At 37.5% G+C, this 17,597-nt stretch overlaps 1 protein-coding gene across 3 annotated transcripts in view; it reads left to right on the top strand.

Annotated features, from left to right (window-relative positions):
* CRPPA (CDP-L-ribitol pyrophosphorylase A) overlaps nucleotides 1-17,597 on the top strand; it is a 258,141-nt gene that overhangs the window by 87,640 nt on the left and 152,904 nt on the right. The window contains exon 10 of one of the 3 annotated variants that reach the window (XM_071429116.1): nucleotides 14,898-17,364. The exons of the other annotated variants lie outside the window; for them this stretch is intronic. Coding sequence (XP_071285217.1) covers nucleotides 14,898-15,002 — 105 coding nt within the window. The 3' untranslated portion in view covers nucleotides 15,003-17,364. Of the gene's footprint in view, nucleotides 1-14,897; nucleotides 17,365-17,597 lie in introns of those variants that run through there. 3 annotated transcript variants of the gene reach the window in all.

Here is a 17,597-nt window from a genome sequence, read left to right as displayed (position 1 = left end):
CGAAATAATCAAAATGCAGTAACTTAGAGAGGATTTTTAAATCCCATCTTTGGACTGGAACAAGTCCACAAACAACCTCAAGCAAAAGAAGCCTGTGTTTTCCTAATGGACCTTGAAGGGAATATGTTGCTGTTGGATTTGTTTGACTGGAAGAATGGAATCTCATTTTGAGCATATAAAAGGGTTTTAAGCAGCAAAAGTTAAAGTTCTTACCAGGTAAGCTTCAAGTAAGTAATGGAAAGAGAATCTCAGCAGACATTGTGAAGGGGACATTGTGACTGAGGACAAGTTGGGGTGTCAAGAGAAGAGGCTGTGGCACGTCTGTACTGCTGCAGACATAATTCTGCTGACTGAGTAGGCAGCAGATTTATGGAAGCAGAACACTCAGGGTAAAAGCTGAGGCCAAGAGCAGGCACAAGGGAATACAGTTTGTTGAAGACAAAAGAGATATTGAATCAAGAGAGGATTTAGTGGAAATGGAGTCAGAGATTACTTCTTTTGTCTGGAGGAAACTTTTAAAGCATGTCCATGAAAAGCCAAACCACACATTTATCTAATCAGTACAGGCTGAGGAGATGAACAATGTGAAATCAGTGCCCATGTAAAAGGATACATGCACTTCTAAATGCAGCTGTGAATTTAGAAGCAAATACGGAAGCTGGAAGAAAGAAAATAAAAGTGAGTCAAAGTAAGAGAAAAAGTAAAAGTTGTGCTTTCTAGTTGGAACTAACACCTAAATTATTTGAACAGCAGAACTGGTTTTTAATTCTGGATAAGGCTTAAACAGAGCTACATTCCTTTCCTTTTTTACCAAACAAATCTATGACATAATAACTCTGCAGGCTCTCATAACTGAGCTCACTTGGTGAGTGCTGGGATTCATATCTGTGCCATCCAGTGTTCCCACTTGACTAACTGACCTTTTCTTGAGTATTATTATTTCCTTGGTAACTGTGGATACCAAGACCAGAACTCCACAAAATTAAGCCACTACATTTCCCTTAAACATAAATGTTGTTATTGTTATACAGTTTCTATTTAAAAAAAAGTATTGACTTTTTAAAACGAGTTTGAAATTCCTCAGGGGTATTACATCCAGGATCTGTAATGGTTAGATGCTATCAAGATTTTTGTTATGAGTGTGGAGGCTACTTAGCGTTCTGTTTGCTTTCATTTTTGATTGTTAGATTCAGAGAATAATCCAACAATTTTGTTAAACTCTCTAAATTATTCTTCAGTTTGTTTTAAATATTGTTCAAAATTAGCATATTTTAAAATACTTTAGACATTTTACAAGTTAATTATACAAGTCTCATGATTATCATGATTCTTGCATCACTTCTAAATACTGGCAACAGTAATTTAATATTCAGAATATTCAATTTATATAGGGAAAGGTAAAAATCAAAACCATTTCACATGCAGACAGTCTACAAGAGAGTCTACAATATCACCTCTTCTACCTTACTATTTTGGAAAAATGGCAGTCCATTTTCTTATGAAAAATACCAATGCCATCCATCACTGTGAAAATAACATTGGTCACTTGTTCAGCCCATGGATTTCAATTAGCTTTGGATGACCCACATTTTAAAGTGAGGACTGAGTGATGTGATAAACTCTTACATGTCATGTTTAATCATGCCATTGGAAACTTCTATAGATAGTTTCTTCAATGCCTAGTACAGAAGGTACTAGGGAGAACCAAACTTGCCTGTGCAGCCAGTCACAGACATATTTTAATTTGCAAGTAGGCACAAGATGGTTTTAGAATTTTTGAAAGGAAACTTTGGTAACAGTTTAATTGAAAGTGTTAAAGGTCTCTTAGTCTCTTCTGTTATGCAACTCAAGATAACAACATACCTGAAGAATAGGATTAACACTGAATGCTAATCTCATAAAAACAGATGTGTTCATAGCTAATAAAATATTTAATATGCCTTATTTTTAATAGAATGTCTTAATTATAAGGTAAAATTAATCCATCTGCTAAAACAGGACTCATTCCTTTTTTATTTTTTTAAATTCTATTTCTTTCTGTTTCTTTTTAAATTTTTAAAATAGCATTTCTTCTAAAAGCACAGGTTTTTTTTCTTATTTTACAAGTTTTACCACTTGGATATATTTTAATTTTGAGTGCTTTTGTTTGTATATAGACAGGCTATTGTGTTACGTGATTTGGGCTGATACTTGTTGGCAGAGAGAGAAGTCTGTCTTGGCAAACTGATTTTTATGTAAAAGAACATCTGTGAGCTCTATCTTTGTGGTGTAGCTGGACCCTCATAGCCTAAGAGAAAACTAGAATCTAAAAGCAAGCACATCTGTCCCCTTACAGCTATAAGGATTATACATTGTGAGTTGAAGGATAAGGATTTACTGGTGAACCCTGAGGAATGCTACTAACTGCTTTATCTGTTTGCCATGGTTTTGCTGCAAGGCAAGTTATGTGCTCTTTTCTGCCTGCCTATCACTGGGCTTCACTCAAGGGGTTTTTGTGGAAACTGGCTATTTACCCTCCAGCTGTGCCATGGTTTAATCAGTAGCTATGGCAGGAGAGAGTCCTTCATTTGATTTAACAGTAGAGGGATGATCAGGTGGGGGTGAGACTCAGAGTAGCCATCACAGCAGAAGCATTAAGGTTGGAGAAGACTTCCAAGATCATTAAGTTCCACCTTTGTTAGAGTACCACAGTCCCCACTAAATCATATTGCGAAGTGCCACATCTACTCATTTTTTGAATACTTCCAAGGATGGTGACTCTACCACTTCCCTGTGTAGCCTGTTCCAGTGCTTAACTGTTGTTAAAATTTTATTTCTAATTTCCAACCTGAACCTCCCATGATGCAACTTGAGGCCATTTCCTCTTTTTCCTGTTACTGGTTGCCCGGGAGAAGGATCTGACCCAACTTGGCTGCATCCTCCTCTCAGGGAGTTGTAGAGCAAATGGCTTTACTTCCATCAACACTTCCCTGGGAGCAGACAGAGTGCAGGGTGTTTGCCATTCCTCTTGGCTACCCAGTGAAAACAGAGCACTTCACCACTGTGGTTTCCTCGTGTGTTTTTGTACTTTCCTGCCCCATCTGTTGGATTAGGTGCAGACTTTTCACTGCTCCTTTCTGAACCTCTGCTCACACCAGATTTTAAGACTCATCCTTCTTCTAGGTTAATCATTCAAAATTCATATGCTCCCACCGTTGCTTAGCTGAAAACTATAAGTAAAGGACAGATGCTCTATTTGCACTGACTTTAGACTATGGACTAAGGATGACAAAGAAATAAAGAATAGAGAAACTGAGAGTTTGGATCAACATTTTCAGATGTTATTATTTCCTTGTGCCTTCTGAGTAGGAATTCATTCAGCTCATGTCCTAGAGTGCTGGTCAGATAAACTGTCCTGTCTTAAGTGAGTAGGTAAACATTGTGTAGGTAAAATGCCTCAAGGAAAACAATAGAGTGCAAATGCACTTTCTCCATTCACAGCAGTTTTGAGTGTATTTGAGCATACCTGTGCTTAGAGGTACTTTGCTTATGGAATTATTCATCCTTGCAAGAAATTTAAGTTCCTTTTTTTCTGCTTATTCCATTCACTATGTGAAGACTGCTTTGGAACTGGAACAAGTTCATGTTTTGTGCAAAAGAATGTTGAGAACAATCAGAATTACTGCAAAATTGATGTGTTAAAACCTAATATTGGTGTGAGAGACAAAGGGAATAAATCTTACTACTAAATTCTGTTGTAACTTGTTTTACCCCTGCTGACTCCTCTCCTTTTACTCTCCAAGGAGAGATGTCACCTCATGTCCTTGTAACTTTTGTCTCATTTCTGGATGCTTTTTCATTAGCCTGTGTTAGTTTTTTTCATTGTTGTTGGGGTTTTCTTGTTTGAGTTTTTTTCATCTAGTTTGTGTTCTTCTGTTAAAAGTAAACTAGCTTGGCCTTACATGAAAGTCTTGAATTGCAAGGAATTTATATTTTTGCATTCCAGCAGGGTGTAGAGCCTCAGTTACAGACAGGAAAAGACAGAGATGGACATAAACTATGCCTTAACATCACGGACACGTGGTCCAAGAAGTAGAATCTCAGTGATAAGATGGAAGCTGTAGGATGGGCATTGAGGTGTGATTCAAAGATGTTTTTATATTTCAATGTGTAACTTGTACAAAAAGGTTTTATGATTTATTCTGCAATTAGTCCCTCCTCACAGAATGATGAGATGATGCAACTTGAGAGCCACTTTGTATGCAACTAGCTAGATTCAATTAAGAGTATCAAATTAGGGAAATCTGTGATATCAAACGATTAACAATGAGCTTCTGAACAGTAACTCCCTCTCACCGTGTCTTGCTGCCCAAAACACTGACATCTGAGTCACTTTAAAGCTGCTTTTGAAATTTTGAGAGAACAGTTTAAAACCAATAGCATATTAGATCTCCTGTAGCAAAATACAGAGTTTAAAGTTGAAATTCAGTCTCTGCAACTGCAAAGTAACCAGGCTTGTAATACTGTCATTGCTTTTGGTTTGTATTTCTGTAACCAAGATTGGAATGTGGCCTTTTCCCCACTGAACTGATTTTATCGTCCTAAAAGTTTGGAAGCCACAGGGCTGGATGTGAACAATAGCCCAGCACATGTCTACTCATACTTTGTCCCTCAGTATCTCTTGGGTTTTGTTTACTTCTTTCCCCAAAGAAGAATTTTTGTTGTTGTTGTTTTTTAGAAGGCCATATGGTTTTTCCTCTGAGCCATCTCAAATAAAATATTTGTAATCAAAAGGAATGTTTCCAATCAATTAGTTACTGCAGCCATGTGCTTGTATTTCAGATTATTCACAGTCTGTAGGAGTTGTATAATGAAGATTTTAAAGACTGAATGGACACATGCCTCTTCTTATTTTGGAGATCTGAATGTCTATTATGCTTATATTACATATAAAGTTAGCACTTATAGAAGGGAAGAAAAATGTACTTTAGACTGGAAGAAAGGAAAAAAAAAAGCCCACATTTCCTCTGCACTGATTTTTAGCATCCCCCCAGGAGATTCAAATGTATCACTCATTCTTTCCAAAAACCTTAAAATTTTGTTAGTCATTAATTAAAAGTTGTTCAGTCTTTTTATATAACCCTGCTAGTCACAATCACAAATTGTATGTCACAAAGTATATGAAACTGTTGCAGCACATTTGTATGCCAAGTTCTGTAATCTGTGATAGTGAAAGCATTTCATGTCTTGTACAATGTTATCAACTTAGATGTTTGTGAACTACTGTGTTCATTTTTTTCTTGAAAAGTGACAAAACCCAATCTATGTTGTCAATGCAATATGGTATAGAAAGGAAAAACCTCCACTAGTGAAATATACTGTGTTGAATATACCTTAAATATGTACTTTTTGCTTGTGCTATAAGTTTATTGAAGAAGTGCTGTATTGTTTCCTTAATTCCCAATAGGTTGTTTTTTGGAATTTTTTTGTAATTTTTTCTTTTTCTTTTGTAATACAGTTACACTAATGACCCCAGATCTCACTGGGTAGAAATGTCCTCTGTGCTTCTTTGAAGATTTTTTAAAATTATTGATTTCGCCTGCAGTATATGACACAGTTACCAGTCAGAGCCTCTGACATTGATATAAGCTCACCTGATCTTTAGCAGTGGGGTTTTTTCAATATTTTCAGGATGAGAGTTGTCTATTAAAACTTTTAACTCTGCAATTTTTCCTTTTCCTGCTTCTGAATTGCTCCCCTACCACTTCTCTCTGTATTCTCTACAATCTCATTTTTGCCTTACTTCTCATTGCCAGCTAGGGCTAAAACAACAGTCATCAAGTGAAACAGAGCTTGAAACTGCTGCATTTCTCTGTTTGTAATAGGAGAAATCCAGCTAAACTGTGCTGACCTGCTTTTGCTCTGCTACTAGCCCCCATATGTCAAGTGCAGTCATAGGGATCCGTAGCTGCTCTGTCTGTGCTTGGTGCCTGGAGAAGTGCAGTGGTCTGTAAATGATTTGTGTGATCAGGGTGTTATGTTTTGCAGGAGGCCAGCACTTGTTAACTCATTTTTTCTTTGGTGGGTCTGCTCTGTATTCCTGGCTAGCTGCAAAACTCAATGCTGCAGCCCATTTAAGTATTGATGGACTCTCACAGTGTGCAAGACAGCAGAGAACCCACAACACAAACACTGAGGAGAATGCAGTTATATCTTCTTCACAAGGAGAAGTGCAGGAGCAGGCACTGATCTCTTCTCTCTGGTGACCAGTGACAGACCCAAGTAATGGCATGAAGCTGTGTCAGGGGAGGTTTAGCTGGATATCAGGAAAAGGTTCTTCACTCAGAGCGTGGTTGGGAACTTGGAACAGGTTCCTTAGGGAAGTGGTCACAGCACCAAGCCTAGCAGAGTTCAAGAAGTGTTTGGAAAATGTTCTCAGGCCCATGGAGGGATTTCTGGGGCTGTCCTGTGCAGGCCCAGGAGCTGGGACTTCAATGATCCTTGTGGGTCCCTTTCAGCTGAGGATATTCTGTGATTCTGATTCTATGTGCTGCTGCTGTGTGGAAGGCTTAAATCCCACTTCCACTTGAATTTATTAATGCTATCAAATTGATCCACAACTTTCTGAAAACAGAGGAATGACTTGCTACAGCTTCAGTCGACTTCAGACAAGTCTTAGGTTTTCAGCAAGTCACAGAGCAAGTTTGTCAGAGCAGAAAGCAAGGTTCCTGTGCTTCTGGAACATTTCAGCTTTCCTGTACTGATGAAAAGAATAATTTTTTTCCTTCCCCTTAAAAACCCTGATGGTGTTGTTTTTTGCAAGATTACCAGAGAGACACCTCACAGACCCTGTGGGTAGCTCAGTAACATATATTAACATGAATACATTTCATGTTAATATTAATATTTCATATTTGGTAACATACTGTATTAAGAGACCACCTTTAAGAAACCTCAAACACATAATATAGTTTTGCAGACAACCACATCTGTTAAATGGCCTATTTCTGCCAGTGCTTTTGTACCAGTCCCATACAGGTGGCAGACCTGCTGCTAACTCAAGCATTAGGTAGCTTTTGGAGCAACTTAGAGGGCAAGATGATTCACAGGCATTGTGCTGTCACTGCTGGCACACTCACTCTTGTAAAGAGCTTCTATCAGATAGTGGCTAAGTGCTGAATGAAAACTCTTGCCTAAGATGCAGTGATTGAATGTACTGAAAGTGTTCTTCATAACAAGCTTTTCACAGAATTTTTTTGGTCCAGGAATTTTTATTGATCATTCAGCATGATCACGCAAGCAGTGCTTTTTACAGGGGGGGGAAAAAGATTTGGAGAACTGAAAGAAGGAACTGAACCCTGGTCACCTACATGCTGTAGAATATGTAGATAATGGAGCTGTTTTAAACCTGCTGATCTAGGGTGAATCTGTCTATTCTTATCATACTAGAAAAAGGAATGCTGTTTGAGTTTTTGTTTGTTTGTTTATTTGTTTGCACTGTTTTGTTGGACTTTTTTTTTAAACAAATGAGTAATGTTTACTTTCAGGTTAAAATCTGTGAATCTTGCATGAAAAGATAAAAGCAAAAGCACCAGAGACTTAATCCTCACAGACTCCAGAAGATTTAAAATATTTGTTTGTTCTCAGTAGATTCACACAGTCATTTTAAATTTTGATGGCTCTCCATTTTCGTTGTATAAACTATAAGAAGCATGGCTGATCAAAAGTGTGAGAGAGACTTACAGTACAGTTTCATGTATTTATGCACAATTTATCCAGATTTGGCTTGATTATCATGAATGTATGCCCATTTAACTACAGGGAATTAACTCAGATCTAGCAGAGTTCACTAATTAAGTGGTTTGCTAAACTGCATAAGCCCAGTGACAGCTTGGTTCTTCCAGTGCCACTCACTTTTTTCCAATCCTCATTGCATCCTCAGTATATAGATTTCAAAATTATTTCTATTTTGAGGAGTATCCACTAATGAAAAATTGATTGCATTTTCTTAGTTCAGAAAGGAAGGCTGTGTGTACAGATGTTCAATTATGAACCTGCTCTAGTAATTTTGAACCCAGCTACCTAGCTGAACTCAAGTGCTACCTTAATTACTTATGTATTACTTGAAAGAAAACCTAAAATATTCAGAGAAATACTTTCCTTATCTTTTAGAATGATCTGCATAGCTATCTTCTTATTGAGATAAATTGTTGCATTGATATCATGTATGAGATTACACTTATCAATAGATCCTTTGGCACATGGATTAAAAATGTGATGTGGAAGCATTTTAAGAAGAAAGGAGACCTCAGATAATTTGTACTATTACAGAAATTGAGGTTTCTTTAATGTGTAGATACATGCCAGTACATATCTTGAGGGGGAAAAAAATGCTTCTTTGTGAATCTACAGATTAATTCCTCCTGGTGTGATTAAACAACAAACCATGTTAGATCATTGATTTCTGGTAGTGGAAGAACCTCAGTCCCTCTTCAGAACAACTGTTTCAATTGTAAGTATTAATCGAAGAAGAAAATTTCAAGTGTTGAGGTTTTGGACGCTAGATTCTTCACTGTGTCTCTTAGAGCAAATAAAACACTGAGTATGTGATGTCAGGTGAGTTTTGGAGGGATCTGGTTTAGCCTTAGTATAAATTGCAGCATTCTGTGGAGTTTAAAATTATCAGTAGCTTCTCTTGTACAGCCATCATAGTCCTTTGCAAGATGCTTCCCAGAACAGAGACTGTTTCAGCACTTTTCTGCCCATGTCTCCGGTGTGCACCCATATCCACACTGTGAAAAGGAGCAGGGGGCACAAGTTCCTTCTGTTGGCTCCAGCCTTTTCCCTAAGGTAGCAAGAATGTGCAGTACAGCACAGTTACTGGCTTGTAGTTTGGCTCATCCCTCTCTCCTTCTCTGTTTTATTGGGAAAGGTGTCTACAGGGTAGTTAGTTTTTTGGTTTTTTAATGGCCGTGCTTATGTGGTAGCAACATGGAATTTGTGCCTCAGTCTGGGGGGCACTGTTTGATTGTGGCTCTGTGTATTCTTGATGCATCTGGTAGGGACAGAAAGGCTCAAATGTCACTTCCCAGTGGTATGTAGGCTGTATCCATACTGGTAAGAAAAACAGGCCAGGGATGGTTCTCTTGTCCTAGGGCTAAAAGGCACAGCATGCCTCATCTCCATATGGCTACATTCTCGCTTCCCAAAATGGGGTGGCCTCATTCAGCCTGTCCCATGGGAGCATTCCTTGGCCTGTGCTGTCCCCTGAACTGTGCCCAGCCATTGTCTGGAAACATGTTAGCTGTCAGGAGCCAAAACTGTGCCAGGGAGCAGGCTTACAATGGAACAGCAAGGGCAGGAGCATGCCTGCATGCCAGCACATGCTCCGGCCCTCTTTGTGTTCCTGGTACAAACATAACCGTGTTCATACTGACATTGCTCAAGTTTAGCAGTATCTTTAAATCCTGTACTCAGGCTTTCTGTCAGCCATATTATCAGGACTATACAATTTATTAATTTTAAAAAACTTTATTTAATGGAATGTCAAATAATATTAGAGCAAGACAGAGTGCAAATAATGGAACACAGCAGTTTTATTCTTTCAGCAGTACAAGACAGAGGTGATACCTGCAGAGGCCCCCTTTTTTTTGAGCTGAAAAGGGTAGGTGTGTTTTTCAAACTATTCTTAAACTGAGCTAGTACATATGTAAATTGAAATGCCTATATGTGAAGTTTCAGTTGGGGAAAAAACTAAATCCTAAACAGATTGAAGCAAGGAAATGAATTGTAAAGGAAATGTCAGTAAGTATTCAGATATCCTCACAGTTTTTTAAATAAATGCACATTTGTAAAATATCAGATTACATATTCCAAATACAACTTTAACTCTGTCCCTGTAGCCATTCCCAGTCTTAATGTGCAGACCAGAGAACCCCTACAGTCAGAAACTCTACATCAAATAAATTCTGAGTATGAGTTACAGCCATCACACAATATGGTTACATTGGAATATTTTTACTATTTAATAACAGACAAAGTAGATATTTTATTTTGGAATCAAAGTGCTGTTATGTGGATTTATGGTTTATAACATTGGCAGTGTTTCTGAATACTTTCTTTTCCAAAGTACATAAATATAAAGTGGTAAAAGTTTTGGTTTTAGCTTATAAATGTAGTTAATAATCCATTCAAACAATAAAAATTTCTATTTATTAATACCCAAGAAATGTTTGGGGGGTGGTTTTTCCTTTTACAGGAGAATCATTTAAATCAACTGGGTGAAATGAATAGACAGTGACTGTCACAATGGTTTGAGGGGAGTTTGTGGCACACCAGTTGATCATGTGGAACTTCAGTTATTAATCCATTAAAGTCACTACTGCCTCCAAGTCTTCAAAGGTCACAGTCTTTTTTAAGGATTTCTTTAATGAGGGAAAGAACTGCTCCTGTTAGCTCAGTGCAGTGTGTGCAGGGCTGTGCAGTCACTGCCTGGCGTGCTGGAGGCTGTTCTGTGCCTGGACTGGCCGTGCTGAGCAGTGGGTGGGCAGGAATGGGCGAGAGCTCTCGGGGCTGCAGGAGACGAGGATTTGTATTGATCCTCCTGCTCTGACATCCTGGCTTTTATCCTGGTTACAATACAGACAAACACATCAGGCAATTAAACATGTGAGGACGTGGTTCTGCTTGATTATTTGACTTCCTGCAACTAATAAGGAGATTTTTGAAAGATTTAGTGCTGTGCCATGGAATATAAAAGAAGTTTGGAGGCCTGTATGTGCAATGGAGTTAGGTGTGGTAGATTAAATTTGTCCTGGCATCCTTATTGAAGCTTCCCTGTAGGCACTATCAGCTGTAATCAGCGTTGTTGCCAGAAATAACATTGCAGTGTCAAAAGCATGAGTGTTTTAAAGGTATAGTCAGAGGACTTTAGTGTTCACTTGTTTGTTTAACTTTAAATTAATAAAGACCCACAGGATTTTTTTCCTTTCCTGGGTTGTTGTTGAGTCCTGTTATTTTATTTCTTTTTAGTTTTCTTTAGAACAGCTTCTGGTGTTCAAATTATGTTGAAAATAACTGCTTACAGGCAGAGTGATGGCCTAAAATAAAGAGTCGTAGAAGGATTTTGAAACAAGAAATACCTAAAATATAGTTTAGCTGTTTCATCAGTCATTGAACAATGTGTTACCTTTCAGTAGCTAAAATTTTTGCTAAAAAGTTATTTTCTGATTTTTTGTTTGGTTTGTTTGTTTGTTTGTTTGTTTGGGTTTTTTTTTTTGTTGGGGTTGGGTAGTTGTGATAATGACTAGAAATGATCAACAAAAGTTTTAAGTTATGCCCAGGCAGTGACCATGAGATACTACGATAATGATTCTTATCATAAGAGTGAGTCTTGATTCTCAGAGAGATACAGGATAGACAAATTGAAATTCCTGGAGGAGTCCAGTTCATCGTGTTATTTACTACCTCCTTCCAGTGAAACTGTGGCTGTGAGAGTAAAGCAAGTTGAAGTCAGCACATACTTGATTTCTGTGACAATGATTTCTCCTGCACTCAGAGGCTGGCTCCTGGGCCCAGGTGCTGGACATTCTTCAGTGAATGGGTGACCCTGAGATCAGAATGTGATAATGTTACTGGGAAGGACCATTAGCACAAATCTGAAATTAATAACCCCTATGATAAATACTTTAGAGGACTGCCTTATTGAAATCCTCAGTATGTACTTCATGAGGTAGTTAAACCATCAACTGGAACTGTATTTAAAATAAGAATATATTTTCTATTACATTTTTTTACATAGTTTTCGTAAATGAGATTACATATATTCCTTTAAAGAAAAACACTTATGGTTATTTCCAAAAAACAGACTTAGAGTGACCGTTCCTACACAGGGGCCAGTAGGTTTCCTGAAGAGTTATAATGATGGTATTAATAATCGGATTATTAGAAGTGAAGTAGCTGTAAAGCTTGCAGTTCTAATCTGTGCTGCTTACTTACTATGTTTCTGGTTTTGAACCAATTTCAATTCAGCAATCAGTTTCAGTGTTTTTTAGACAACTTCTATATGCAGGTTTCTGTACACATTATTCTGCCACATTGCCTGCCTTCCAAATATTACTCATAATTCTTTGCATGTCTTTCCTTAAGAACATGGAAATTAGCACTAAAGCCTTAGATTTAGCTTTAGAAAAGGCTTTTTTCAGTCCAAAGGAATCTTAGGGTGTCACTTTCAATCTCTCCTGTGAAAGTTAAATTTCTTTCTCTTGCTTCCTTTTATGTTCAGAGACTTGAATAATTTATTACTGCAAAGGAATGTGTACTGAATCCAGTAACCAACAGAGGATGTGGAAAGATTTATTGGGAGAAACATTAAGAGCATTCTGGGCCAGGTGTATTTTATTTCTTTTTGTGAAATGGAAAAAAAATACTATACACTTCTAGCCAACTTCAGATATGGCTGGAAGCCCATTTGGAAGACAGTGTCTGTAATTGTGAAGTGCTTCTTGAGATAAACCGAACAAAAAGTGATGAAGGGCACAAGGAGCTTTGGCATTGCTGAATAGCAAGAGCTGTGTTGCTGGATTTTGAAAGCAGCTGCAGCATTTGCCATCTGAGTGGGTGTGCACATGTCTTCCGCTCTCCTTGTGCTTTATCCAGCACTGCATACCCATGGGAAATGAGGGACTGAGTGCCCTGCTGAACCAGAGCAGTGAATTCCGAGTTTGCCTTTGCACCCTTGGCCCATGACAAAAGGTTCTGAAGGAGCAGGATCTCTTCAGCAGACTTCTGCACTCCTTGGTTAACTGAAAAGGCGTCACTTGAGCAAGGCAAACATCATGAACGCTTTTATTCTACCACAGTTTTTTTTAGAATTCTAATAAATAATTTTACTGCAGATTGGAATACATAACATGAATTTGTGAGGAGTGTAATCTTTTGCGAGGTTACAAATTGTAATTTACTTATTTGATATTTAGGACAAAATTCTAGGCAAATACAAAAATAATTTTTTCAGAAATGATAAAAAAATCAGTTATAAACTAGCTATTTCTAATTCAATCCAGTTACCTCTCTGGCATGTTTAATTTCATTTACATAAGTAAAAACGATAGTAAGAGCATTATCATAGAATCATAGAATAGTTTGGTTTGGAAGGGTCCTTGAAAGGTTAGTTGCCTCTTCAAACCCCCCTGCAGTAAGCAGGGACATCTTCAAGTAGATCAGGTGGCTCAGACCTCTGACCAACCTGACCTTGAATGTCTCAAGGGATGGGGCATCCACCACCTCTCTAAGAAAACTGTTCTATTGTTTTACCTGCCGATCATAAAAACTTTCTTCTCTATATCTAGTCTGAATTGACTCTATTTTAGTTTAAACCGTGCCCCTTGTCCTGTCACTACAGACCCTACTAAAAGGTCTGACCCCATCTTTCTTGTAGGCCCTCTTTAAGTGCTGAAAGGCTGCAATAAGGTCACCCCAGGGCCATCCCTTCTCCAAGCAGAACAACCCCAACCCTTTTAGCTCTTCTTCATAGAATGGGAGGTGCTCCAGCCCTCTCATCATTTTTTGTGGCTCTCCACTGGACCTGTTTCCTCACTCAGAATGTTCCAGGGACACCTTTTCCCATTCAGCCTTTTCTTCTTCAACTGCAACTTCTTAGTCTCCAGTTCCCCTCTCTGCTAGCTGAATAGGCAGGTCCCTTAAGCAGTTGCCTTATTTATTAAAGATCAAGTTTTGATACTGTGTTTTTGTATAAATTGTGGAAATTGTTTCTTCTTTGTCCGTTAGTCCAAATTTCTTAAGTGTTCTCTACAAATTCTTCCTGTGTGCAGCATCTTAGAAAAAGAGGTGAAAAGATGTGGAATCAAACTGCTCCATCCTCCTACCTAAGGCAGGAAGATCTATCTGTATCACATTTTACATGGATGTGAGTCTTATGTTAAGGACTTTCCTGATGAGTTTCCTTGAGGTATCCAATAATCTCTTCCATTGTATACTAGTCCTTATCTATTGCTTCCATAATGGAATAAATGGATGGATAAAACCTATTGGTTTATCCATCATGGCTATGTAGAACAGCTCTTGATTTCTCTTTGTAGATTCCCCCTATCTCTAGAGTTTTGTAGACCTTTCTTTTTCTCTGTTGCTTCACAGAAATTGTTCTCTCCTATTCCTCACTCCAGGGATGTCTCCATGCCTGACTACACCTATTGCTATTTTCCCAGTGCACAAATGGAAATCTTACTGGTAGCAAGAGGCCAACCTTTTATAGTCCATACAATTAAGAAAACTTGGTAATTAGACAAAAGAATCTTTCAGATATGAGCTGGAGTGCTCAATTAGCAAAATAGAATCAATGTCTCATTTTTTTGCTGTTTCCTGTGTTGATTTCTATACTTGCCTATCAAAACCAAACTAGTTTTGGAAGTTATTTGATACAAAAATCAGCCTAAACCATTGAAATCCCAGTGCTTAAATGCCTTTGTGAATTCAAGTAGTTGGTAGACTACAGATGGGACTCAGTAGGTGCCTAAAGTTGCAGGTCTTTAACTCTGCCAGTCGATTAAATCCTGTATTTTTTTCCATGTTTTCAACCCCAAAAATTTTACTGCCTTTTAGATTTTAAAATTCAGTTAGGAAGCCAGTGACAGAATCAAGTTTTTTGGTGGTCTCTCAGTAGATGGAATTCTAGCAGTTTTGCATCAAGGAGATTGGAGAAAACGGTTATTACCATGAAATTACGCTTCCTTAAAATAAAAAGCTTTAGAAGTTCTTCTTCTAATAAAGAGCTTTGCTTCTTCAGCAATTTTATGGTAATTTGGCATAATTGAAAATTGATTGTAAATATTTACTTTTTCCACTTTTGTAAATACATTGTTTTCCCCACTCCCTCATTTTTCCTTTTCTTTTTGTTCCAGGACCCTTTGCTGCTTCAGGAGACAGTAAATTCTGCTGCTGCTGTTATCATGGCATTGATAAAGGACAGAAACCCAGAGCTTATTGGCCAGCTGTTGGTAGCATAAGACCATAAATCATGTGTAGCTTTTGGAAATGTTAGTTTTCATCATCTGTTCACCAAAGGTCTTAAGTAATTTTATTCTTTGTTGAAAACTCTGGATTTATGGCATTTATTATTAAGATCATTTAATAGCATATTTTTGATATTTAAAATACAAGCCTAATATTATGTACAAAGTGTAAAAGGAAATACAAATAATTCTGAGATACACTGGGTATATACTGTGAGGAATGATACTGAAATGTTTTTCAAGGTACTGATAATTTTAAAGGTGCACAGAGGACACCAAAGCATTCATGCAAAATGGTCTTTAAGTATATATGTGTGTTGTACTCTAGGACTGCATGAATTAAGTTTTATTTCAGATAAAGCACAGCTCAACTTTATGTGAAATTATTTTAAAATTGCTGCTGTAATACCTCTTAGTGAATGTAGAGTTCCTTACAGAGTGTGGCTTTCCTGCCATAAACAGAAATGCATATTGCAGGAAGTATTGGAAAGGTCAGGTACCTGTTCTCTGTGCAATGAAGGTAACCTCAAATCAGAGAAAAGATACACATGGGTACAAGGAGGTGCTAAGCCCCAGTTTTCCAGATGCAGTGTGCTCTGGCTGTAGCCTCCATGGTGCTGCACTTCTTCCAGTGCCCATGTGCCATCATTCAGAGCTCCTGTAGCTCCACTGAAATACGAAGAGTCTGTTAATTCATGCATAAGAATACAATTCTCATCTCTTGCTGGTTAGCAGAGGTATGTAGTAAATAGCAGCAAGGAGAGTAAGCATTATGAACTCAAAGATACTCTGTAGTGATAGTCAAGTGCAGACCATTGGGACAGGAAGATGAAATGGTGAATGGTTATTATGTGGAGTGTCTCCAGGCATCACAACTGCTAAGAGCAATACAAGCAGTGTCCCTGAAAACATGTGTCTTTCCCTATGCAACAGACCCAGGATTTTATCTCTCCTGCAATTTATGAAGGGGCTAGGTTAGTGTCTTACATATTTGATATGGCTGGAATAAAGTCTTGGAGAAGTATCCTCACCAGAAGTGTCCAGTGAGTCACTGATTCAGTCTATCACTGTCAGTTCAGCAAGTTTCCTTCTAAAAACAGCATCCCTCCCCTTACTCCCACCATGTTCTACTCCCTCTGGTGCTCAGAAAAAACTTAGCATAACAAGCTCCCTGCTTGGTCCCTTTCCCTTCACATGACTATTTATATATCTAGTTTAAATCCCTTTTAGAAGCTGATCTTGGTCCCAAACTTCCTTCATTCCAAAATAAAATAAAGAGTTGTCAGCTGATGGTTCTATATCCAAGGCATACATTTTCTTCCACACACAAGTCATGCAAAGATAACTAACAAAGTTCTTGTGCATCATCTGCTTTCTTCTTTGCTTCTTTCTTCTCTCTGCTTTGATTAATAATTTGTCCTTTTCTGACATTGTACAACATAAGCATTCATATTAGCTCTGTGTATGGCTATACAATAGGCATATTTTATTCATACATATATTCATGTCTGTTCATATGCAGAGCACACAAATAAATGAAGAACTAAAGAATTTATTACTGGTATTCATAATTTAACAGGGCAGCTCTCACAAATAAGTTTTCTGAATGTGCTTTTACATTAATAAATTTGATGAAGGAATTTGTCCCACAGGCTTTTAAAAGACATGATGAAAGATGTCTCTTTGACTGTATTTTGTTATTCTTGTTTGCTTGAAGACAAAAATGCAATCTGTGATGTGTTTTCCACAAATAATAAGAAGGTGAATTTATAAAACCCTTCATGTTTTCTATCCACTCTAATTTATACACTGTGATACTGCATTAACATTGGTTTGTGTGCAACATCATTTGCTTAAACAGAGCTTTTATTTTTTAGGGTTGTTTTATTTACCTCATTCTCCTAAAAAGATTTCAATCCAATATAAAATGATACCACAATGAAGTGCTGTAATAAAAAAATATAAGATAGTTGTTTAGTTGTTTATGGATTTATTTTTGAAAAGAGAACAGACAATGCACAAGAAAAAGTAAGTTTTGGGTCATCCAATATACTTAGTACTAATCCTAAATGGAGGATAATAAGCTTTATTAATGTACTGTTAATCATTGCATTATGGCTTTTTAATCTTTAGCAATCTTTTAAAATAATCTACAAACACTGAGAAGTCCATTTTGCTGGAAGCAAATACACCAACAACAGAACTACTAAAACAGATCACAAAATATTAAAACTGCAGTAAAAAAAAAAAGAAACTAGGCTGTGATTAATGCTATTGTGTATCCAAACCAAATTTAAATGGTTTTGGGGTGATTGTTAGTACTTACAATGGGAATAAAGATATAAAATGAAATTAAGAAACTGGCTGATTGTTTTTTGTCTGTGCATAGCTTCTCACAAATAGCAGTATACATGAGAAACTTGGCAGCCTTTTGTACACACATGCTGTTTTGAATTTAACTAGTGAATCAGTCACCACCCATATTGCTTTGAACATTTGGACAGAGATAACAGAAAGTAAATAGAAGCTCAGACTCTGCCAGCCTTGCTTACCTTACTCCTTAAGCATTCTAATTAGTATTCCTTGGGT

This window comes from Agelaius tricolor, unplaced genomic scaffold (assembly GCF_023055355.1).
Source record: "Agelaius tricolor isolate 1412-34295 unplaced genomic scaffold, bAgeTri1.0.p SCAF_6, whole genome shotgun sequence".
Classification (NCBI taxonomy): domain Eukaryota; kingdom Metazoa; phylum Chordata; class Aves; order Passeriformes; family Icteridae; genus Agelaius; species Agelaius tricolor.
This window is presented reverse-complemented; position numbering and strand designations above follow the sequence as displayed.